Source organism: Henckelia pumila, chromosome 2 (assembly GCF_033568475.1).
Source record: "Henckelia pumila isolate YLH828 chromosome 2, ASM3356847v2, whole genome shotgun sequence".
Taxonomy (NCBI): domain Eukaryota; kingdom Viridiplantae; phylum Streptophyta; class Magnoliopsida; order Lamiales; family Gesneriaceae; genus Henckelia; species Henckelia pumila.
In genome coordinates, this window is record NC_133121.1 from 286,525 (window position 1) to 311,294 (window position 24,770).

The 24,770-nt window shown below is 36.8% G+C and overlaps 3 protein-coding genes across 11 annotated transcripts; 1 reads left to right on the plus strand and 2 right to left on the minus strand.

Moving 5' to 3' along the window:
• Positions 1-23: 23 nt before the first annotated feature.
• Positions 24-15,880, minus strand: LOC140879451 (mediator of RNA polymerase II transcription subunit 14). 4 transcript variants are annotated; one of them, XR_012149422.1, is made up of 10 exons: positions 15,572-15,880; positions 12,679-13,758; positions 9,023-9,120; positions 7,750-7,924; positions 5,680-6,559; positions 4,568-5,580; positions 3,001-4,079; positions 1,501-2,403; positions 626-712; positions 24-163 (listed from the first exon to the last, which is right to left on the minus strand). XR_012149422.1 is itself a non-coding variant. In XM_073283143.1 (8 exons), the coding sequence occupies exons 1-8, from the start codon at positions 15,779-15,781 to the stop codon at positions 1,623-1,625; spliced, it is 5,316 nt and encodes a 1,771-aa protein (XP_073139244.1). In that variant the 5' UTR covers positions 15,782-15,880; the 3' UTR covers positions 1,324-1,622. The 4 variants fall into 4 exon arrangements, 1 of the variants encoding a protein (XP_073139244.1); XR_012149423.1 differs by lacking the exon at positions 626-712 and having other exon boundaries at positions 108-163; XR_012149421.1 differs by lacking the exon at positions 24-163 and having other exon boundaries at positions 203-712.
• An 820-nt stretch (positions 15,881-16,700) lies between these two features.
• Positions 16,701-18,366, minus strand: LOC140880090 (uncharacterized). The gene is made up of 2 exons (XM_073284193.1): positions 17,936-18,366; positions 16,701-17,062 (listed from the first exon to the last, which is right to left on the minus strand). The coding sequence occupies exons 1-2, from the start codon at positions 18,232-18,234 to the stop codon at positions 16,996-16,998; spliced, it is 366 nt and encodes a 121-aa protein (XP_073140294.1). The 5' UTR covers positions 18,235-18,366; the 3' UTR covers positions 16,701-16,995.
• Positions 18,367-18,480: 114 nt separating this feature from the next.
• Positions 18,481-23,933, plus strand: LOC140880089 (protein FAR1-RELATED SEQUENCE 3-like). 6 transcript variants are annotated; one of them, XM_073284189.1, is made up of 5 exons: positions 18,486-20,799; positions 20,981-21,064; positions 21,309-21,458; positions 23,162-23,275; positions 23,552-23,933. In XM_073284189.1, exons 1-4 carry the CDS (start codon positions 18,673-18,675, stop codon positions 23,270-23,272), a joined length of 2,472 nt encoding a protein of 823 aa, XP_073140290.1. In that variant the 5' UTR covers positions 18,486-18,672; the 3' UTR covers positions 23,273-23,275; positions 23,552-23,933. The 6 variants fall into 6 exon arrangements, 3 of the variants coding, with proteins under 3 accessions (XP_073140293.1, XP_073140292.1, XP_073140290.1); XM_073284192.1 differs by lacking the exon at positions 23,552-23,933 and having other exon boundaries at positions 18,481-20,799; positions 23,100-23,202; XR_012149584.1 differs by lacking the exon at positions 23,552-23,933 and having other exon boundaries at positions 18,482-20,799; positions 21,305-21,458; positions 23,100-23,202.
• Positions 23,934-24,770: the final 837 nt, after the last annotated feature.

Genomic DNA, 24,770 nt, shown 5'->3' on the forward strand with positions numbered 1-24,770 from the left:
GAAATTGGTAGTATCAATCATCACAAAACTGTTTACCACGATAACATTTCACTCATAAATTAGATTATAGAAGTAATTTCTTATTCCAAACCACATCAGAAGCAGCAAGCCAACGACCACTGTTGTCATTATCAGGCAGCAGAGTCAGATCCTCCCCCTCTCACTGCACAAGCACAAAAAGACTCCCAAAATCACAGATTTATAATTTATAATAGAAATAAAAGAAACCATTTATGTCGAAAGTGAAAAATTCATTAGCTGGTTTTGTCATCACTAAATTAATATCAGCAGCACAATCAACATCCCAACCATCCAATCACGATCCTCATTACTCAAATTTACCAACAAATAAAATAAAATTTTAAGATTATTAGAATCCAATTAATCACACAACTCACTAATTATCTAATTAAAATTAAATTGTTTAAAATTTGTGGATTTTACAAATTCCTCACTTGTGTGGAAATATATAGATAAAATAGATAGATAAACAACAAATACGCAACAAACCTAGTCTGCCATTGAAATTGAAATATAACATAGTGCGCACGATAACATTATCTTCAGAACTAGCAAACCACAAAAAATTTTAAATTAAGTTAGATGATAGAAAGTAATCGTCAACCACTGATTTACAGCATCAGAAAATCACTAGAGCCACCACTATTGTCAATAACAGCAGAGTCACTTCCTCCCCCTCCTTGCATGCTTACTGCACAATCATAAAAAGACTCCCAAAATTACAAATTTATATCACAAACCATTTATGTTAGAAAATGAAAATTTCATTAGCAGGTTTTCTCATCACTAACAATCAACATCCCAACCATCCAATCAAGATCCTCATGACTCAAATTTACCAACAAGTAACATGAAACTTTAAAGATTATCAGAATCCAATGAATCACACAACACAGCAATGATCTGATTAATCATATAACACAGTAACAAATAGGACAAATGCCTTTCCAACTAACACCATCTTAAAGCCACACATCACAAATACTCAATGAACAAAGCATGAAACATGTCAAAGTACGATTTTGTGCATGCATTGTACCGTGAGCAAGCCCCCGCACGGCGAATTGCTGCTGCTAATGCAAGATTTGTATGCTGAGAATCAGGCGGTTTGTCCATAACTCCATTGTCTTCGCAGGCATTCATGTTTTCAGATTTATATTCTTCTATCCAATAACTATTTATTTTACTTGTAAAGCTCGCAAGGGTTTGCTAATACCCTCCAATTTTAATCTATTATTACTTGCACTTAAAATGCTACCTTTTACCACTCTATTCAAAGATTGTTGCAAATACTACGTCATATTAAATACAATGAATCCACTACCAAAAAGCAAATCAGGACACTCTTTAAACTTGCTAAAGATGAGGTATAGTACGTAAACAAATAATTACCTGCATATTCAGGAAGTGCATCATCAAAGGGAAAAAAATTATCAACTGTACAAAAGAGGGGGGGAAGAAAAGGAATTATAACTACACCTAGGCTAGCAAGCTCAACACACCGAGCACACCATTAGCTACTATCCACCAATAAACCATGTCTGTATCTGCGGGTCCAAAACTTGAGATCACTAAGCAGCACGAGCTTTGAAGTCCACAAATCACGACATTCCAAGGCCATCTCTAAGTCCTTGAAGGCATAGATTCAATGTTTTCTGTACACTGTCAGCAACCACTCTCAATCTTCCCTGATTACTATCCCCTGAGGAAGACCCAATTGATTCTGCGGTTCTGGATATTCTTTGTCGACATTTATCCCATTCGTCGACCTGCGACCAGCATGCACGGCCACCATGACTTCCCTCCATGCCAAGAAAAGTTACGGAAGGATTTTCACCGAAAGAATATTTCAATATCACTGAAACACAGTAGGGCAACCAAGCAGCACCACCTGCAGCATTTATGTGAGGTATGTGGGCATGATCAAGAACCACCGTCAAAGCAAAATCAACAGAGTTATTTGCCCTATCGTAATTAATATTGCTTTTGGGTAAAGATGAATTTGCAGAGTTGATGTCCCTATTAAGTCCCATATGATTCTCAAGACAGAGCTCGATTCGAGATTTTTGAGCAGGGGATACATCAGCTCCTTGCCCTTGAGCCAATCCTTTCTTCCAAGCAATGAGTTTCAGAAATTCTCTCAAAACTGATATTGGCAGAGTCAAAAGAGTAATGAATGAAGCTACCCGAGAAGCATCATATGGCTCCGATGCAACTCGACGACTAAAGTAGTCGCAAATCTCCCCTATTTCAGATTGAGTTAATTCCTCTTGTGCAGAGACAGAGTTCGCCTGCTGTTGTTGAGAATGATGAAACCGTTTGACACTGATGACTTGGAGGAGGAGTTGAACTCTGTGGACACTGACGGCAAACACATAACCTCTGCAAACCAAACCAGAAACCTCTTCAACAATTCATAAATTTATTTAAAATAACACTGAAAATAAACTTTATACTGCTTCAGGCAACATTTTCTTCTCTGTTAAACTTTTGTGCCTCGAATGTGTGCCGTTATCTGACAAAATAACATACATAGGGTTGCACACAGAGCAATTTTTAAAACACATCATTTTATCATTGAAAACCTGAAATTGTTGTAACATATTAAGACCAAAACTTGGTTTACCCATGGGAATTAAAATACTTGGCTTACTCGCAAGAGTTAAAAGAAGGCCCAAACTAATGTGTCAACTACTAGCAACATCGGATGCTGTGAAATGTAGTTTCAACACGATGAAGAAAAACTACATCATACAAGTTGGGCAGGTTATCAAACAATGACAAATGATACAAGGGACATTTTTAGGCAGTTATTCAAACGACGATAAGTGATACAAGGGACATTTTTAAGCTCCCCAAACAAAGAAGCTTCTGATGACTGATTCCATTTGACATGAGAGATATTTTTACATTTCCGTTGCACGTTCAATATGTAGTATGTACAGTTGGGAAGACACAAAATATGACTTGTCATCTTACCCAACAAAGAAGCGTAGGGCGGGTTGTTCCTGGTCCAAATTCAACAATGCACCTTCGTTATCCTTCAAAATTGACCCGAGGATCTCTTTCAAAAGGTCTGGTAACTGTGCAAACAGCCACAGGACTCCAAGATACTTGAGAATACCCCTAAGAACTTTTTTAAGTGCCACAAGTGGAACCCATCCACCACCATAGCCTCCATCATCACCAAGTCCAATTATTGCAGTGTTCAGCTCTCCTCTAACGTGAGCAGGCACACCAGAACCAGGTGACCTACGTAAAGGGTTAACCACAGATAAATTTGCTTGTCCCGGAAGAACGTTTCCAATGCGATTCAGGGCAGCTATTGCATTTCCTGTTCGAGAAATTGTTGCAGTATTTGTGAGGTTGGTTCTGTTTGCAGGGGATGCTGGAAGCTGTGGACCAGAAATGGGATGGGGATTATTTGAATTCAAAATCCCAAGGGCCTGTTGAGCAGCAGGAAAATTAGAATCTATGCCATTCAGTTCCTGAGCAACATGCTCCATGATAAACGGTCGAAACTGGGGACATGGAAGTGATCCTCCAACAGGTTGACCAACTTTTGGAGGAGTAGCTGGTTGCAACCAGACCTGATCTCCGGCAAAACACCGCATGTCAACTGAAAATTTTTTACGATAGATAATCCTGATCCAGTATGGGCCTCGCAGAACCACGGAAACATCAATAGGTAAAAGAGAACTAGGAACAATGCCAGGACCACCTCTCCCAGCAGCAGCTGCTGCAGCAGCAGCCAACATAGCAGCTGCATGGCCGTTTTGAATTCCAACAGGACCTGACGGTGTGGGTACACCAGGATTACTCCCAAGCCCAGGTGAAGATTGATTTGTATTCACGTTAGAACTGCTAGGCAGACCCTGAGAAGACACATAACCACTTTGCTTTGAAGAAGTAGATGCTGCAACAGCGGGAACCCCAGAAACTGGAGCAGCTCGTGCAGGCCTCGTAGCAGCAGCAAGAGCATTCAATGGCCCGGCAGTGAGCCGAATGCAATCCAAGAGCGATGCAACCTCCCCACCATTTACAAAATCTTCTAGAAACTGTAGAAAAATAAAGCTCATTGAGCATGTACATAAATTAGGGCAAAAGGAAGTGATCTGTCAGATATGTTGACATGGATTATACATGACAGTATGAACAAAAATGATCAAGCATTTCAGTAAGCCTCAACAAAGGTTTGGCTAACTTAGCATTTGAGCAAACGGGTCATATTTAAAGCAACATTTACATAATGTACATCTATTCCAATATCATATGAAGACCTGCCAAAGCTCTGAATAAAGGCTTTGTTTAATTTCATTACTTCGACATTGACATGAGGTGTGAACTTGTCATTGGGTCTCCAAACTTCAGAGTCCAAGAAAACAAATAGACGGTGAGAGAACAGCAATTGCACTACCTTGTGTGTATTTTACAGCCGGACTCTCAAATCTAGTAACAGTATATTCTGGCATTATTCTAAAACATCAAAATATACATGCATTATAGAAAATAAAGACAGCAGGTCCAAACAAAAATAGAAACAAACCTTGGTATGAGGCCAATGTTGATCAGGAGAAACATGCATCGTGCAGCCTTCTTTGTTAGACTCCCATTCAACAACAAATCGAGCGAGGACACCAGATCCAAAACTAAACCACAAACTCATTAGTCCCACAGCTTCAATCCTAAATGCTCTTCTTGTCATGTCTGAAAACTTGTCAGAACTCTCCATTAAAGTTTTTATTCCAGAAGGAGCTTTGACTTCGATGTTTGTGATGCTCTCATCAAATTTCTCGTCAGTTCGTGCACCCAGTAATTTTCGCATTCCAAGGGCAAAACTTTTAGCATTTGAAAGCCTTTGTATATCAGCAACTAACTTCTTAACACTATCAGGCTCTACTGAATTGTAACTCAACACTACACCTTCTGAATCATAACGAATGTGAGAATCCACATCAGATGTATTAGCAATTCGAACACCATAACCCCATGTAGTATTATTACTGCCTCGTTGAAGCTCCCACAAATTTTTAAAGTGTGGGTCAATAATTTTGACATCCCAATACAAGCTTCCAGGTTTACCTAGCCGCAAGCATATGCATTGCCAAGTGTCACCTCTGGCAAATGGCAGGCGAAACCACAAGTTTGAGGATGCACTCCTCAGACCCACTTCTTCAACATAGGGAATGTCCAGAGCATCCATCTGACTGGTCAATCGGGCATGTTTTATACATAGTGAACAATGCCTCACTATATGAAGGAGAATTGATACATAAACGCTAGGGGAGGCATTGCCTTTATGTGCTTCCGCTATAAGATTTGCAAAACCATATCCTTCAGTTTTACTGGGACGGACGCATGATATAAGAGGCTGTCTTGGGGGAAACTCTGGATGAGATAGTCCCATGGTTTTCCTTCTTTTGATAGACCCTTCAAGATATTGAAGCGAGGGTACGGATTGCATCATAGCTGAGAGTGTACGCTTTCTATGTGTCCTCTCATGTCGAGGAATGCTTTGCTTATTTGAGTTTGCAAGAACAGCGGACTCCACAACCGGAGCTGAGAAATAAGAAGCATTTATATAATGTGACGTAGAATCCAGTTATGCCACTAAATTAAGAGCAAAGGAAGTGAAAATAAACAAAGTTAGAATCTTACATACTGGAGAAGCAACCCATGAGTTGGATCCAGAAACTAAAAAGTTTCCAGACACAATGTGCTCATTAGATTTGAAATTTGATACAGAAACTGGATGGACAGAGTGCCGAGGTGGAGATAAAAGTCGAGCTGCACGCTGTGCAGAGAAAGACACCTGATCCTCGTCCAGGGAATAAGCACCTAAGCCACCAGAGTGCGGAGACCTGAGAGCGGGTAAATCCTGATCAGACTTTGAGACTGGTAATTTTTTCACAACCTGGCTTCTTCCCAAATTTGTACTCATTAAATTTATCGAACCAGACTGCATAGAGTTCTTAAAGTTGGTGGCACTGATTTGTGCAACTGACGCTCCTTCCCAATTAGGGGAGGACATTGCAGTTTTAATACCGTAAGGGTTATTAATACCCGATACCAATTGGGATGCTGGAGGAAGGCCAAATGTCGAATAAGAGCCTTGTCCATTTGACCCTTTTTCAAGCTCAAAAACCTCATCTACGATAGAGGAGAAAGTTATGGGATGATTGGACCTAAGCATGGAGCCTTCCAACGTAGAATCGGAGAGAAGACCATGTTCAGCAGTACCATTGACATTAACATCATTCTCAATGAGGCTCAAATTGAGCTCATCAAAACACATGTTCATCTGACTAACATCCAAACTTTTAACACGAGTAACATCGCTCACGTCATCAAATGCCTCAGTTTTCCCTGTAGGATCCAACTGTGCTTCTATTAACTTGAGACAAGGCTTGAATTCTTTGTCAAGTTGCATTAACAAGAAGTAAGAGCTACCACATTCTGGGAATCCCATGAATAATGAATTTGAACCATCCAATATACTGCTCGGCAATTTCACAGAATTAAAACCATGTTCAAATACCTACACGAACAAATCAACATGTTAAAGTTAGCCATATTACAAAATCTATTAACAAATTCTCCAAAATACATAATCGCTCCTCTAAAATACCAAGCACTGAAAGGAATATCTATTTGATTGCTTTTCCTTGCATTTTGCAGCACAATATATTATATCCTAAACCGTGGTTGTTTAAAGCCCAAGGTGCAGTAAGACGCTCAGGTGTCCTGAGTCCTAGGCACAAGAGACGTGCTCCTTATTGAAGTAAGGCGCACAATAAATGATTTTTTTGAATATGTACATGTATGAAATTCTACTAAAAAAATATTTCATAATAGTAAAATATATTTTGTAGACAATTAACAAATAATGTAGGAGGGATTTAAGTGATTCAGGAATGGGGGTTTTAGTGTTTAGGCTGATTTAATGTTGACATGATTGCATGCAGGAACTAGGGGCATGAACTTGGGGAAGGAAGAGAAGACTCTTTGATTTTACAAAGAAATTAGGATTTTACTGTTGCAAAGAAGAGAGAGAAAACATGTGCTAGAAAGAAAAGATAGACATCCAGCTGGGTTATAATTTAATTGCTGTAAGACTTTAAGGTTATGAAATTAATGATCAAAGAATTGTGGGCTTGAGGTGATTGGGCTAATTCGGTATGGACAGCTCTTTACAACCAGAATTCGAAAGCAACCAGCATGGACTCCATGAAGAGCTCAATATGCCGCATGCACATTAGGCGCAAAATATGCCTTGTCAAAGGGATTTGCCTGTGCATGCCTTAAAAGGACTGTGCCCCGAGGGTTCTCCTAGGCACAGGACCACGTCTGGTTTCACCTAGCGCCTAGACACAACCAAGCATGCAGCCTTTGATAACTACGTCTTAAAGCATAATATATGTGTAAATGATGAATCCACTAATCCTGTACATTAGCCATCAATAATAAGAGGAAAAACCATGAAGCAACACAACAGTACACTGTGCAGAAATTACAACTTCCATAATCGGAGATATGTGGCATATAGCAACCTAATAGTCACGAGACAACAGGTTCCTAAATTATTGCATGAAGTCAAGGGAATACATATCAAGCCACAGTTGAAACAGAGAGCTTTGGCAAACTTCCTTACAAGTGATTTGAAGTTCCATGTTGCATGACCAAAGCAGAGAAGGAATTTTTTCTTAAAAAGGGAAAGTTTAATAATACCTCAAGGCCCAAAAACCTTCCAATGCATGCAAATAAGTGTAAAATACTATTGCTTCTCAAGTTGATAAAAGTTTTTGCTGCAGTCATACTTCCCTGGTTCAGTGCTTCTTCACACTCCATTAAAGCCTTTGGTGATATAATATTTTTTGATGAGTGAAAAAGAAAGCGACCATTCCTGAAAGGAAAGGGTAGAATCTGGGACTTTATTTTTATAAAGGAAAACACCACCAAAACCGTATCAATCAGATTGAATAAATAAATAGTCCTTCTAAGGCTGTTTGGAACATCATCAAGGGAAACAACACCCATAAGGGCATACTCAACAGCGAAAGCATCATGCAGGAATGAAGATCACCGTGAATTATAAAGACCATAAAATAAGCATCTTATTTACTCCGACACACTTGCAAAAGAAAATTCAAATCCAAATGACATATTAATAATTTGGTAGGGATGTATAAGTTGATTGTTCCTGATGAAGTCGCTATCCAGTAGTAGGGCTCATCAAATTGTGACTCCATGGGTTTTCAGCCAACAACAAGGTACTGTTCTCCATTAGTGATCGATTCTCTAAACAGCTCACATAATGGCACAGAAAATATTGGAGTGCAAAAGCACTAGACATCAAAAGACATGAGAGTAGTGAGAACTGAATCCAAAGTTATGGTGGTGCGCAAAGGGTCAATAGATAGAAACCGAACTGATCAACTCAAGATATTTTTTTATTGGAATAACCTTTCTATGGGTGTAGCCACTAGCCAGAACACTAAACCTAAAAACTTAACTTTACTGACTGCAGATGACGAAAACATTTGGGAGGTGAACTTAAGGTTAAAAGAAAACTGGAATCCACTACAATTAGCAAATTCTTAACTTTGTCCAACCTAATCACATTTATTGATAGTTTATGTATATATCACTATTGATGTTAAAAATAAAATCAGCCAGCAAAATCAAGCCATAATTCCAGCATCAACTCGAAAGAGCTTGACGTTTAGCTCTGAAATTACCAACCAAGCTTGATATTAAACTCCAAATCAAGACAAAAAATCTCTATCGTGGTAAATTATTATAATTAACTGTCGAAAAAATGCGCCCAATTGGAAAACATAAGATTACAGTCCACTGTCCATAAAAAATTATAATCTAAAATTCTAATTCTAAGGAGAAAAAAATGTCACATGGCTAAAATGTTCTTCGGTGAACAATGTTCTAAAAGAGAAAAAAAAAATGCACAAATAAGGACATAACTTCAAGGGCCGAAATACCAAACCTTATGTTTATTCCAAGGGTGAAATAGGAAGAACCATAAGCACGCACACGAAGAACTTCCGGACCATCGTGTGTTCGCACATCAGATGCTTTATTTTCCTGTTAAAAAAAAAATCAAAGCATGTTCAGTATTCATAACAATAAAGAAATGTGAAATGGACAAAATCGATAAAACAGCAAACAAAAAACAGGAACATCGCCGTAAATAAAACATTTTACGTCAGAATTCGACATGGTTCAGCACAAAGGAAAGAAAGTACAAGAGAGGACACTCATGCCAATAAATAAATTGGCTATTGTTCACAACACACAAATCAATGTTTTTAAAATACATAATAAATGTAAAACCTGTCACTTAACATTGAACTTATATTTTTTTTTTATATAGGAAACGATAATAATATTATATAAATAAAGAGAGTTAGATTTACAGCTTGCGAACCAGTGGTCCACAAAAAGATTCTAGAAAAGCACCACCAAATAAGCTAACCCAAGACTAAACTCCAATCCCTATACAAATCTAAGACCGCAAAAGATTGAAAATCTGTAATCTTATGAATCCAAGTAGATACTCTTATTCTCTTAACTTTATCTTGTCCCATAGCTCTCCCAATGATTCTTCTGCGTCTTCAAAAATCCTCCTGTTTCTTTCAAGCCACACTGACCAACAAACACAATGCACTATTACATCCCAAAATACTTAACCCCTTTTACCCAGCAAGCCTCCAAAGTCTGCAGCAAATAGATCCTTTGTAGATTTCGGTATCACCCATGATAAACCCATTTCCTTCAAAACCAAGAACCACAAAGAACTCGTAAAAGGACAATGAATAAGCATATGATCCTGATTCTCTACCCCTTGCTTACACAGCTGACAGCACACACCAATTTGGACATAGAAGACAATTCGGAATCCTTTTTTGAATCATTTCACAAGTTGGTAATCTTCCCATCACAGCAGTCCATGAAAACACCTGAACCTTAGAAGGAATTGGAGCTTTCCAGATTGTTCGGTAACGAGGAAAATGAGAAAACAAAGCAGCTGGAAAGAAAGAACCGAAGAAAGATTTAACCGAAAAAAAAAACCAGAATTATCCCACACCCATTTCCTGACATCCTCAACCCCCTCAACTAGACTGACCCTTCTAGCAGGTGACGTGGCTAGCACGCTCATGAGCACCCCAACTTCACCCTTACTGCCCTACCAATCAGACCATGTTCCTTTCTTTGTTGACCCTCCGAAAAGATGGAAAAGATTTAAAAAATTACAGGTAATATAATTCCCCACGCTGAAAAGTAGGTTATGACTGGTATAAGGAATGAGTTGGAGCTGGAATGAGCATTCCCAAACGTATTACATTCCTCGTGATTGGTATAGTATTGGAATGGGAATGCTCATACCTATTGAAATGTCTATTCCCTCTTTCAACCTTGGGATTACCTATCCCCATTACTTCATTTTATCTATTTTAATAGCCTTAATCATATTTATCTTCCATAAAATAATAAATACGTAAACCTTAACTCATCATCTTAACAATAATAATAAGTTTCTTGAATTATTGTTAATTTTTCACTAAAAGGTGATTTAGTTTTTTTATCCAATAGGAAACGAAATTATATTAATAAAAATAAAAATGATATTAATTAGCACTCGTTCTTGGACTTTACACTTTCGTCAGGATTTGAGGGACGACGAGGTGATGCATATGAGTGTTTTGTTGGGTTAAGGGCTTTTTTCAGTAATATCTTTCTTTGAATCTTTCTTTCCAGATAATTCTTATCCCTCATGTCCTCTTTTTAATACTATTTGGAAAGCGCCGATTCCGTCAAAGGCTCAAGTGTTTTTGTGGACTGCTATGCTTGGAAAACTACTGGCTTGCAAGATGAAGCAAAAGAGGTATCCCACTTGTTCACTCGGGATCATCTGTTTTTGCATTGTTCTTTTGTTTTCTTGCTATGGAACAATGCCTTGGCGCAGTTTGATCTAGTTTGGGTTGTGATTAAATCTAGTCGGGATCTTTTAGAACTGGATTTAGGACGAGATTTGGGAAGGAAGAGCAGGATTTTTGGAATACTGTAGGTTCAGTGCATTTGCTGGTCTGTGCGGTTGGAAAGAGATAAGAGGGTTTTTGAATATCAAGAAAGACTTGGTAGTTGGTAGAAGGTTGTTGGGACAAGATAAAATTTAGGGTTCCTTGTTGGCTTCAGTCTAGCACAGAATTTAAATCTTTTGCTGTGTCTGATGTGTATAGGGATTGGAGTATTGCTTTGAGATGTTAGCTTGAGTTGCTAGTTTTAGGTTGTTTCTGTTGTATTGACCTCTGATCCACCTTTGTAATTATCCTTCGGTTTATTACTTATTAATTTCAGTTTCCTACAAAAGAATTTCATTCTCATACTTATTCAATTCCAAAATTTATCTTGTTCATGCTATATCCGTGTACCAATCATGCCATAATGTTGTGATTCTTATGAATGGAATGAGAATTCCAGAACAATTGTAATTATAATTATTATGACTATAATATTAACAAAATTAACAACAGCAACAATGATAATAATAATGTTAATAATAAATAAAACAATAACAACAATTATAATCATAATAATTAAACAATAATATTAATATAATGATAACAATAACCATAATAATAATAAGAATAATAATAATGACAATAATGATCATCATCATAACGATAATATAATCACCATCATAATAATTATTATTATTATCATCGTCTTCATAATAATCATAATGATTATAAAAATTAGTAATTACTAAGTTACAAAAAATTATTAAGTAACTAGATTTTCACTAAATACTGATTTAGTCATTAAAAATAGTCATATCCTAATCCTAACATCTACTTTGATACATCAGTTATAGACTGAAATCAAGGAAGAATAAGTGTTCCTTCTTTCTCGTTCTTTGTGACACAATCATCAAAGATGGTGCATTCTACCTTTCATTTCTTATCATCATTTTCATTCCAAAACTGATTTCATTCTTACTTTGTTACATTCCTACATATTAATCCAGTCATACGTCTCCATAGCCATCTAAGGCAGCAGTTTACACATTGTTAAAGAAGACAACCACTATGGAACGCTGGAATCAAAAACTATTGGTTCCTATCAGCTAAGACATATTCTGGTCCAAAGGGAAGTACCTGTCATTTGTTAACCGTGTTTAAATTGTTGTCAGAATAATATGCTTAGCTGCCAAATTATAAAGGTGGTAGTGCCTCGAGATTCTATGCTTTCAATGGAATTACTATTCTTTTTCGGTATACTAAGGCAAAAAAACCTAAAGGAGAATTATAAAATGATGCTGCAACCAAGAGAACATATATTAAAATGAATAGAGTATCGTGAAACACTGAAACTTATGCACTGACCAGATATATCACACAAATGTGTTGCATACCATAGTGACACCAAGATATGATAGGTTCAACAGTTTAAAAATCAGCTTATTCTGTTCCTGTAATGGCAGGAAATTATCACTTCAACAATAATGGTCCTTCAGTCGTAATTAATTCCAACCATACAAGTCCTCTTTCATGCAAGAAAAAAGTAAGAAAAATACATTGAGAACTGATGTTACGATACAAGTATATTTCGAATAGAAAATATTTTGCTTGTATATATTACCTTCTCATAGCCGATTTGATTTCTATTCACATGATATTGAAGGTGGACATCCCCTGGAGTTTGATTGATTCTGTCATCCTTATCCAGTTCCTTAAATATCTCAAGCAATCGAGTGTATCTATGACAATCAATAGCTCTAAGCAGCAACATCTCAACATCAATGCAACTTTGATCAAGAGAAAAGTCTGCTTCCTTGCCAGTTAGAGGATCGATCACAAATACACTGTGCAGACATTTAATCTGCAAATCAGGACCAGGTTCGATTTTCAAGAACGGGCATGTTCCGGCATCAGATGTTCCACAGTTTTTATCAAGATCTAACCAGTATATAACTTTCAAGCCAGGAGTGCGTAAACCAGCCGCATCAGCTTCTCCATCTAGAGTGATCTGAGAGGAGGTGGCACTCCCTCCCTGTCCAAAAGTACCATCAGATATGAGCTCAAAGCGAATTGCATCTTTCCATCGGCCTTGCCGAAGTGTTTGCACTTGCCTTATAACAGTGTCCATAACGAGAGCAACACAGAGCTCGTGAAGAATTGAATATAATGTTGAGAATGGATTTTCTGTTGCAGCCATTCTGCGTTCCAAATCAGCTCCAAGGGCGTGCCGGCGTGATTCCTCCAGCTTCACAACCCCACTTCTCTCGCCAACAAGAAGCTCCAAATGCAAAATCCTCCACATTGACAAGTGCCCCCGATAACCAAGTGTTACAAGGACTTTAAATTCACCATCAACACAAAACAAGGCAACACCATCAGAGACCTTGACTTTGGTGATTTCTTTAGGAACTGAAATCTCTAACAACTTAGACCTGACAAGCATATCGAGTTTCTTCAGTGCTGCAGCTTGCTGATCCTCGTTCAATGTGCTCTGAGTACCCATATCTTCTACACATTTTGGTAAACGCTGATAGGTTCCGGTGAGAAGAACCTCAACGGCGGAGGGTATATCATAAATTGGAGCACGAGCTTGTTGAAGCCCCTCGTGCATGAAAAACAGTGAATCAGCAGCTTGAGTAAAGCAAGTATCATGACTTGACAAAGTTGATGCAAGTTGTTGACAATATTGTATCAAAGGAATCTGCATTGCACAGAAGAACAATTACATAAAGAAAAGTTTTTTCATTGGAATAAAAGAAACACAAATATCAGAAACTGAACGGAAAAAAGGATTTGTAAACAATTTTACATTTTAATAAAAAGGCTTGGAAATTCAAGAATGTATCACAAGAAGAGTATCTATGATCAGATGACCATATAGCACATGTTTCAAATATAATATAATACAATCTTGTTTCCTATCGAAAAGAAAAAGGATTACCATATAGCACCGCTACTTGAACTGAGGAAAGGAGTAGACACCATTAATTATGGGGAACAAATTTAACTCGAGTTTCATATCAGTAAAATAATAAGAGGACTTCTAGCGAAAAAAGATGTCGAGGTTATGAACCAAGCACAGTCCCAAGAATAAATATGTTCTTCGTAAAAATAATAATAATAATAATTAAAAAGTGCACCTTGAGTGGCCGCCAAAGTCTCCTTGCTGTGTTATTAAATATAAAATTTCAAAAATACCCACAACTTTTATGTCTTTGGCCAAAAAGCCATCCCTTATGTATGCTTCCCAGTTTCCCTCGTTGAGGCACTCATCCATTTCAACAATTTTCTCATAAAAAACAAAGATAAGTTCTCTCCCTTGTCTTGCTTTAATATAATTTCTCCATATCCTAACTCCTAATTGATAATTGGGAGATATTTTAAATTTCCATTAGTTGAGTTTTTTTTATTCTCATTTTCTCTTTTTCTTTCTATCAGTGCCAGTTATCTATTTATGTATTGATGATGATGCATTAATTAACTTAAGTCATTACGCACTAACCTGCTTTGAACAGGATATGTTGCCAAAGAATCTCGAGTTTGAAGTTTATTATCGCTTGAGATTCATGCGGATTTAAAAGTCCTCCTTGATTAGTCGTAAAGATTTTTTTTATAAGAAACAAGATCATATTATATTATATTATATATATATAGAGTACTTTTCAACTGCCCAACCATTCCTGCCCAACTCGTCCCCGAACAAAATTCGTATCACTAAAATCCACCACCGGATTTTAGTTGTCGGGATGAGTTGGGCATCATTGGTTGGGCAACTGAAAATTTATATATATATATATATATATATATATATAGAGTTCTTTTATGGTGCCCAACTCTATATGCCCAACTCTATGCCCACCATGTACAATATGTGATAAGTCAACTCATCAATTGTGTTGGTCAACTCACATATTGTACATGGTGGACATGGAGTTGGGCATATGAGTTGGGCACCATAAAAGAACTCTATATATATATATATATATAAATCATGTAATAATTAAAACGGATAAGATATCCGCACACGGATAAGCTCCAATCTCTAACTAAGTCGTAAAGCTAATTAAAGAAAATATTCATACTCGGAATCCAGTTTTTTTCCTAATAGTAAAAGTGAATCAGTGATCTTTTCATTTTATAATATTTTATATTAAACAAAATTGCTTATGAATTTTTTCAACCCATCCAAAAGTTTTTCATTACCATTCTTATTGCTTGCCTACTGTTTGCTAACTTCTTTTACTTTTACCACTGCGGTTATTCACCCTTCTTTCATAAGAGAGAGTCATCAATTGCATCCCATCGTATACCCACTGTATTCTAAAGCTCATTCTTTCTTCAATGATACAAGTTCCCCAGACCAAGACCAAGACTGCCCATTTCTCGGAAATTTGCCAGAGGTTTAAGGGAGAGTGAACACGAATTCAATCGAACTATTAAAAAATTATAAAGAAATTGCATATCTTCAACACGAATGTATAAAAAAACTCATGAACTGAGTCCGTAAGAACAACCTGTTGGCACCACTTGGATAGGACATTGAGACGAAGCATTCGCTGCTGCGTTTTAACAATGTATTTGAGGATCATTATCTTCTTCTCGGAGTCAGAGAGCTCCGAGGATTTAGACTTATCCACCAATTCCTTGAGCGACATGTACGATTCCTCGGCAGCGCGTCCAACCAGCGAGGCGAAATCTACCGTCTCTTGCCCCATCTCCGCCATCGAAATGTATTCTTCAACTACGCGATCGAATTCATTTTCCCATCGGAGTTAGGGTTTTTCCAGGTTGTGGAACTTGAACCTCTGTGACGTTTGGCCGGTTGGTTTTTATTCGGTTTCCGTGAGCAAGAAAACGACGGCTCCTTAAATATATAGAAAATAAATAAATAAATAAATAAATTTTCAGTATATATATTTTTTCTCATTTGTATACATTGTAATAAAATTAAATTAATTGCATAAAAACTATTATAATAAACAATATATATTTTTCAGGGCATATGTTTAAGAGAAATCGTAAATAAATACATAGTTTGGGATAGTTTGAAGAAATGAAAAATAAATACAAGATTCCTTTCTCTTTTTATCTTTGTATTAATTCTATTCATTTATTTTTGTGAAATTAAATTAAATATATTTTCATTCTATTTTGTTTAAATGTCATCATTTTTTACTCATTGATTATGTTGTGCATATTTTCTTTTGTGTTATTTCGATTATTGATACCCAAACCAAATTAACCCAGTTTAATCAAATTAATTAATTAATATATATGTGGTAGCGCGGGAGGGATCTTTCCTTCGAGGAGGTCTGAATTTTGTTTTGCTAAAAATCTAAACGATAAAAATTATCAAGAGGATTTTCTTAAAATTAAATACTAAGAAAATAAAGATTAAATTCTAACAAACTAATCAGCATGCAATCAAAATTGAAATGACTTTGCTAATGGTCGGCTCCACCATTGGAATTTTATAACATGATCATGGATGCAATCAAAATTGAAATTGAATTCCTATATTGTGTTATTCTTATCTTGGTTAAATAAAAATACATGTTTTAATTACCCCTTATCAATTAAACAATATAATGTAAACTATAAAGATTGAATTTAATTATGACATAAAAAAACTAACAAATTGAGAAAACTAAACCGCACAAACACAATGTGTTTTCATTGAAATATAGTTGATTGTTTTTCGTTTCACATATGAGAGCTCTTGAACTATAAGTTGTCATGACTGCTACACAAAGCATTTAGATCCACAGCTCCAATTGCTGCAACCTGGTAATATTACACGAATAATTAATGTTGCGGTCTCTCACGATGAACTTTGGCGCTTATATTTGGATGCTACTTTTCCTCAGTAATATGCAGGCTGGATTCTTCATATGGAAACTGGTTTGCCCATACTCGTGGTGTCCAAGAAATCTGGTGCTCAGGTTAAGTCAGCCACAAGTGGATCTTGTGTGGAACAGTCGAAGATGATGAAGCTGAGGGGGGAACTGAAACATATCAAAATATGGGAAGAGTCAATGCTAACCCGAAAAGTAACATCAATGGCCCAAAAATCACTTGATTATAGCATATGGGCACAGCCTATACGCTAGCATCGACTCTTCCCAGTTTGCAGACTAAATGCGTGTAAGAAGGTCAGCCTAATCTTTTAGTGACATGATGGTTTTCTTAAAACACTGAAGTTGAAAAGTACTTTACTTGGCTATTTTCCTTTCAGCGCTTCATTCGACACGGGGTGGATTAATTTGAAAACTCTCCATCCATTCAGAAAACACCCAAGCGATATTGTAATATATGTTTCGATCATATTCTTTACCAACCGTATCTTACTGTGTTTGATGATTAATCGAAAAGAAAACATTATTAAGAAAATAGCAATCTTTTCTGTTTCATTCAGTATCAATCACTTAATTAATTCTATGTTGGATTGACGCGATAGCGGACTTTAGTATTTGTTCTTGTCCAAGACAGCTATTTTGCATAAGCGGTAAAGTTTAGTGTTTTCTCACTCACTATGTAGTGTTTTTAATTTGTATATTTTGAGCTATTGTTTTGCATTTTGTCACGTATTTGTGGATTTACAAATGGTGAATACAGATCCGAACCTAGTTAGCTTATTTATTTCTTGTTTTTGCAGATCCAAGTAGCAAATTCCTTGTGGTTAAGGAAAAACAAAAAGTACTGTATTTGTTGCATTTAATGTTGTGAGTCCTAATCAAGGTCTGTGAAATAATATAATATCTAAAAGATGTTTGTTTGTTTAATTTCTCTCTGTATGAAAGAAAATACAAAGATGATTGATTGTTGGGGATTGCAAAGAAAGAAACAGAAGAGAAAACACATAAGAAACTGAGATTTACTGTTGCTTCTTTGACTTTTTGTTAACGGGAGGGGGAGGGGTGGTGTTGTCTTCATCTTCATCTTCATCTTCATCATCATCATCATCATCATTATCATTATCATTATCATCATCATCGTCAGGAAGATCGTCTTTATGTTTGGTGATGAAGTCGTTGAGTATGGTCATGGAGCGTTCCTTGATGGAAACCAAGTGATCGGAGACGAGTCCTCCCCCTGTGTTGGCCTCAGCAAAGTATGTCTCTGACCCCAGCTCTAATTTCACTTGAACTGGAACTGCAACTGCAACTGGAGCTTCCATCTGGAGACGAATGAATGAATACCCTCCGATTTCGATCGCCGCAATAATAATAAGGGTTTCTATCTTTGTGTCATTCTTTCATATTTTGCTTGCTAAGCCCAACCAAATTGGCCCAAACCCTTTTTTCGAAAAAAAAAATTATTAAATAAATAAATAAAGTAATGTACTGCCAAGTGCCAACCAGGCAACGAGGAAGGGAGCTTTAACAAAAATAGAATGTATATTCTTTCTTTCTTCTTCTTCCTTCAAAAACCAAAAAAAAAAAAAAAAAAAGAAAAAAGTTGGATGAAGAAAAAGAAATAGCTACAATTAACACGGGCCAACACGACGCGTTTGCCTTTTGAAAAAAAATGATTGGAACTCTGCCAGCCACTATTTTCAATTCGACCATTCCAAGGTTTATTTGAATTAGTATTTTGGGGTTTGATTTTTCGTTTCATGGATTCCCAAGTGGTTGAGGTAGAGTATGAGCATCAAAATGAGAAACCGTATGTTGGAATGGAATTTAATTCAGAAGAATCTGCCAAGAACTGTTATGATGCTTATGCTAGGCGAGTTGGTTTCAGCTCACACGTGGGTCAATACACTCGTACTAAGCCTGATGGCCCAATCGTTTCTTGGGAGTTCGCCTGTTCTAGGGAGATTTTCAAACGAAAGAATGTTGAGAGCTGCAATGCTATGCTCTCTATAAAGAAAAAGGATCCAGACAAGTGGGTAGTGGCAAATTTTGTCGAGGACCATAATCATTCTACCATCACTCCCACCAAGGTGCATCATCTTCGCCCTCGCAGGCATTTTACTGCAACTAAAAACACTATGCTCCAGACCCCAAATGATGCTGTCCGTGGAAACCATTTCTTTTGTCAACCAAATCTTCTTCACTCTGTAGAGACAAGAAATCCATCCGCGCCTGTTGCATCTTCTACAGAAACTATCAATACTGTCCCCCTGATGCCACTGCATTTTATCCGACCTTCTAGCCGAAGAACTTTTGGAAAAGATGCCCAGAATCTTCTTACCTATTTCAGGACAATCCAGGTCCAAAACCCGGGTTTCTATTATGCCATACAGCTTGATGTTGACAATCGATTGAGCAACGTTTTCTGGGCTGATGCCCGATCAAGGATGGCTTATAGCCACTTTGGTGATGCTGTTGTTTTTGACACCATGTATAGACCAAAACAGTTTCAAGTTCCTCTTGCTCCCTTCACTGGAGTGAACCATCATGGACAGATGGTATTGTTTGGCTGTGCGTTGCTTATGGACGAGTCAGACGCATCATTTGCATGGGTTTTCAAAACCTGGCTTTCTGCCATGAATAACAGACCTCCTGTTTCCATCACGACTGACCAAGATAGGGCTATCAAGGCTGCAGTCCATCAGGTATTCCCAGAAACTCGACACTGCATTTGCAAGTGGCACATTTTACGAGAAGGCCAAGAAAGGTTGGCTCATACATGTATCGCTCATCCTTCCTTTTATGGAGAGTTCTATAGCTGCATCAATTTTTGTGAGACAATTGAGGATTTCGAGACAACGTGGAGTTCTATCCTCGATAGATACAATCTTTGGAAAAGTGATTGGCTTCAAGCTGTATATAATGCCAGGAAGCAATGGGCTCCTGTCTATTTTCGCAACACCTTTTTTGCTGCACTTTCAGCAAATCACGGAGTTAGGTCCTTTTTTGATGGGTATGTGAACCAGCAGAGCACCATTCCCTTGTTCTTTAAACAGTACGAACGAGCTTTGGAGAAAGCATTAGAAAGTGAAATAGAGGCAGATTATGATACAATATGCACCACACCAGTACTAAAGACACCATCACCAATGGAACAACAGGCGGTTAATTTATATACAAAAAAGGTTTTTGCGAAGTTTCAAGAAGAACTGGTTGAAACTTTTGTATACACCGCAAATAAGATTGACGGAAATGGTACCGTAAGTAGATTTAGGGTGGCAAAATATGAACATGACCACAAAGAGTATATAGTGACGCTAGATGTTTCGGAAATGAATGCATGTTGTAGCTGTCAGATGTTTGAGTATTCAGGGGTTCTATGCAGACACATATTAACTGTCTTTACTGTAACAAATGTTCTTACCATTCCCTCACATTATATATTAAAGAGGTGGACGCAGAATGCAAGAGCTGTCCTTTTAAATGTGCAAGAAGCAGCTGTACAACCTATTGACGCTTTAACATCGCGATTCAACAGCATTTGCCTTGAAGCATTAAAATTTGCGGAAGAAGGAGCTGTTGCTTCCGAGACTTTCAAAGAAGCCATGGAATGTCTACGAGATGGTGCGAGGAAGATTGCAATGGTGAAGAAAAATGTCGCCAGAATCAAACCTCCTATCTCTCAGGAGAGTGGAAGTTTCCTGGACAATGATATCAACAAAGCATCTTCATTAACTTCTGACACCATCCCATCGTTATGGCCTTGGCAAGATGCTACGCAAAATCACTTCAATCTCAATGATGCTGGAGTAAATGTTGCTGACTTGAATCAGCCAACTATGGCACCTGTAGTCATCAACCGTGATGTTGCCCTTGCTGATAATATGGTATGGAAATATGGACAGCAGATTATTGGCTTTCTTTTCTTTTCTTTCTTTCTTTTTAAACATGTTTCAAGTTTTGCTCTTTTATTTTGATTATTGGTCACTGCAGAATAGATAGAATTATGAACTTAACGGACATGACTGTTATGGTTACTCCTAACCACCATTTTCTTTATTGTGGTAGGTTGTTCTCACTTGTTTTAAGTCCATTAAATGGGTTGTAGAGAATATTAATCCAGCCAGTAAAGCGGCTGTTATTAATTTGAAGGTGTGTGCTTTATTCACACATATGTATTTTTTTATTCAACTGTTACCTGTTTTATCATGACGGTGATGCATGAGCGGAAAATTAGTCATTTCTGGTCTGGTCAAGAGCTTCAACTTTGTCATTCTCCATCATGAGAACATATATTTTACTTTCTATTTACATGTCTGAAAACTTAGCAAGAGCGCTGCCACGGTGCTTGCATGTATGAATGTTGGTTATATACTCTTTTCTTTTCTCAAGGCAGCTTCAAGATTATGGCAAGGCTCCATCAGGAGAAACAGAGGTGCAGTTTAGGGTTACAAGAGTCACACTGGAGCCAATGCTGAAATCCATGACTTACATAAGTCAACAGCTTTTAACACCTGCCAACAGAGTTGCTGTTATCAATCTAAAGGTGAAATGGTGAATTATTTATTTGGGAGCAATTTTATCCTTTGGAAAGGAAATTATTATAAAAAACAATCTATTTGATATTTTCTTTCAATCATTATTTGGCCTGTTGCCATGGTTCATTTTCCCTGAAAATTTGGTTGTTCTCAGTTCCGTTTTCTTGCAAGAGTAACATGAATTATCAGCATATGTCTGGCTGCTTATTCTTGGTTTGAGTAGGCAAATAATTTTGCAAAAGATAGATGTAAAACATGAGAAGGCTTGAGAGGCCACAAAGTAGGTACTTATCCTGAGCTAGTAATTTGATGATACCACTCTTGAACAAGCTTGATATATCATGCTTGTGTTTGTGCACATTGCTATTAATGTCTGAGTATGTTGAGTTTTTCGAATTAAACCATGATCGTGACTAGGGGCACAAACGAATCTAAAAACCAAATGGTAGCCATTTTTTTAATATTTGATCTCAAGATCAATGTGGAACTTGAAAAAAAAAAGATTATTTTGGGTTCGAGTTGCATGGCTTCAAATTTGAACTCGATTAATGTGATTTGAAATTAATTATTGAATTCTATTAAAAAAGGCTCAAATTTGTGCTCGATCTCGTTAGAACTTATGGTTTGTAGTACATTTATTAAATATACAATTAAAATAACTATGCTCGTGAATTGCTCAAAACTATTGATCAAAATAATCTTGCTTGGATTTGACCAAAAAAGTATTAAAACATGTTTTGAGTTCGGCCCCGAGTTCGTCTATTTCGAGTATGAAACAAATTATATTCTAGCCAGCTCGATTTATTTGTTAGCCTAACATGAACAGGTGAACGCCATGAATGAGTTTACATTCATGAATAAACGTGGCCATCTGTTCTGTGGAGGAAAAGATGCTTCAAGCAAAGTTTTCAATGACTAGGGAATAACTGGTTGTCTGGTTTATGGCGTGGATTTCTTGTGCTTTATTGGTCATCTGTTTTTCTGATTTTCTTTTAATGTCCGAGGAATTTTATCCTGAAGGGAGTTATTTAGCCACTAGATGTTAAGCTATTAACATGTGTTCAGAATATTTTTTTTTTATCCGAGTGTGTACATTTTTTTGCTAATGTCTCTAACATATGAAAATGTTTTTAGAAAATATGTTGTGCTACCAATTACCATTAGATTTATTATCACTAGAGCATGAGAAGATGCTGCAAGCGTAGATGAAATTGTTCATTTACGCTGCGATGGTATCCTTCCCGGTGCCTTTGATGGAGCCTAAAAGTTGCATAAAACACCTCACCTTGTAAAATTTAAACCATTCAGCTTTAAAATTGACAAGACTTAAAGGGGTATCACTTATGAAGGATATGGTTATAGGATATGAGATTTTGATACTTGATTGTGCCATGAACATCGACCTATGATATGTTTCTCAGAATGTCATGCACTAGTCTATGAACTTGTGATAGATTTCTTGTTCCCCAGCCTGGCTGAGCCATGTTTCAGGTTTAGTGCATGCATTTTATCTTATCCCAGAATCTGAGAAACAAGTTCCGGTATTATGTTTCTGCAAATTGTACAGTGCTGGTTCTAGTTTAGTTAAAATATGAGAATTAATCTGGATCATTAGCACGATTTAATTGTAAAATAATGTTTATCTATAGTACCTCTACAGTCATGCCTAGCTTGGGGATTTAAACTAAGATGCCATCCTTTTGCTTGTCAGCTCCAGAACACCAAAACTTCAACTGGCGAAACTGAAGTGAAATTTCAAGTTTCAAGAGATACTTTAGGTTCAATGTTAAGATCAATGGCTTCCATTCGTGAGCAACTCTAACATGTAAGCCATACTTTCTACTTACAATTTGTGTATCTGATATGGTGTTCTTGCTTTCATTGGAAATTAGGCTATACCAATTCCATAATAGCTTATGAAAATGCACTGTTAAATGGTAGACAGTAGACATGTGTTGATTAACATTTGTGAGATGAAGAGCTTAAAAGTGATGATTTGTCTTTAAAAAAAGTGATGTTTTGTCTAAAAGAAAAAGTGATGTTTTGTTAGAAATTTTGTTAAGGTTAATTCGATTGATTGTATGCTCTTTCGTGGTTGTAGGAATCAAAATCTAATACTTGATATGCAGCATGTGAAAATAAGCAACAAACTTTGAGCCCAAGAATAAAGACATGCCCAGCATCATTATCAATCTATTTTGACTAACGAATGGGTACAATCTAAACCAATGAGATTGTTCCTAGATATATGAAGTGTATATATATCAATTTATGAGTTCAAGGCTCCAACACATATGAGTTGGGGAAGACGGTGGCAGCTGGAGAAGCTTCTGATTTTCTATCATTCTTCTCTTTCGGGATGTGATATATATAATATGCTAATTTCTACGTGAAACTAAGGAGAGATTTGAATCAGTATATTGGTATTGTTTCCTTTAATTCATATTGTTTGGACAAGGTTCGAAAAAATAATTTCTTGATTACATTCATCTGCAGTAGAGAATCACATCTGTGATAGAAAGGGGGGGGAAAAAGATATTCCCCCAAAAAAGGATCACCAGAAAGGAATTTCTTAGCTGGAATGGTTTGAATAGAGCAATATATGCCTACCCAAGAGTGAAAACTCCTGCAGTCGAGGGTAAATCTCTTGATAAAGAGGAATGTCGGGAGTATACATAGGCCCATTTGTGTGCATAATGCTAAAATAGCTATCTTATCTTATACATAGGTCCATTTTAGATGCCTTCAGATGCTAGCTACCATGATGCCTTGGGCTAATAGCGCACACTTGTAATAAGGAATTCAATAAGTAATAATCATCTTAAGAATTCTGAATAAGAATCGTTCATTGACCTCATTCGCTGATGGATACCCGTTAGTATGCACCAATATCTAACACATGCGATACAATACAAGATATCTTACAACAGGGAAACATCGTCTCATTCTCGAATTAGTTGGTTAGTTTTTCAAGTAAATGAATTGGAATGAGTGGACTTTAAGTTACTAACCGAAATTCATCATTTATGTTAGGATAAAAAATTTAACATAAAAACTCTTGAGATACAGTTTTTATGAGATAAATCTCTTTTTAGGTCACCAATAAAAGAAAATATTATTTTTTTAATGCTAATTATGGGCATGATTGATTTATCTCACGGATAAAAATTTGTAAGATCGTCCAAATTTAAATAGGAATTTCCAATCCTAGCTCCTCCTTTCGTGACTCGTCAATGCATTTTGGTATACATTTTGAGAAGATGTTAAATACCACTACGGATCAGCTTAAATCAGTTAATTTTCAAATCCTTTGTCAAATT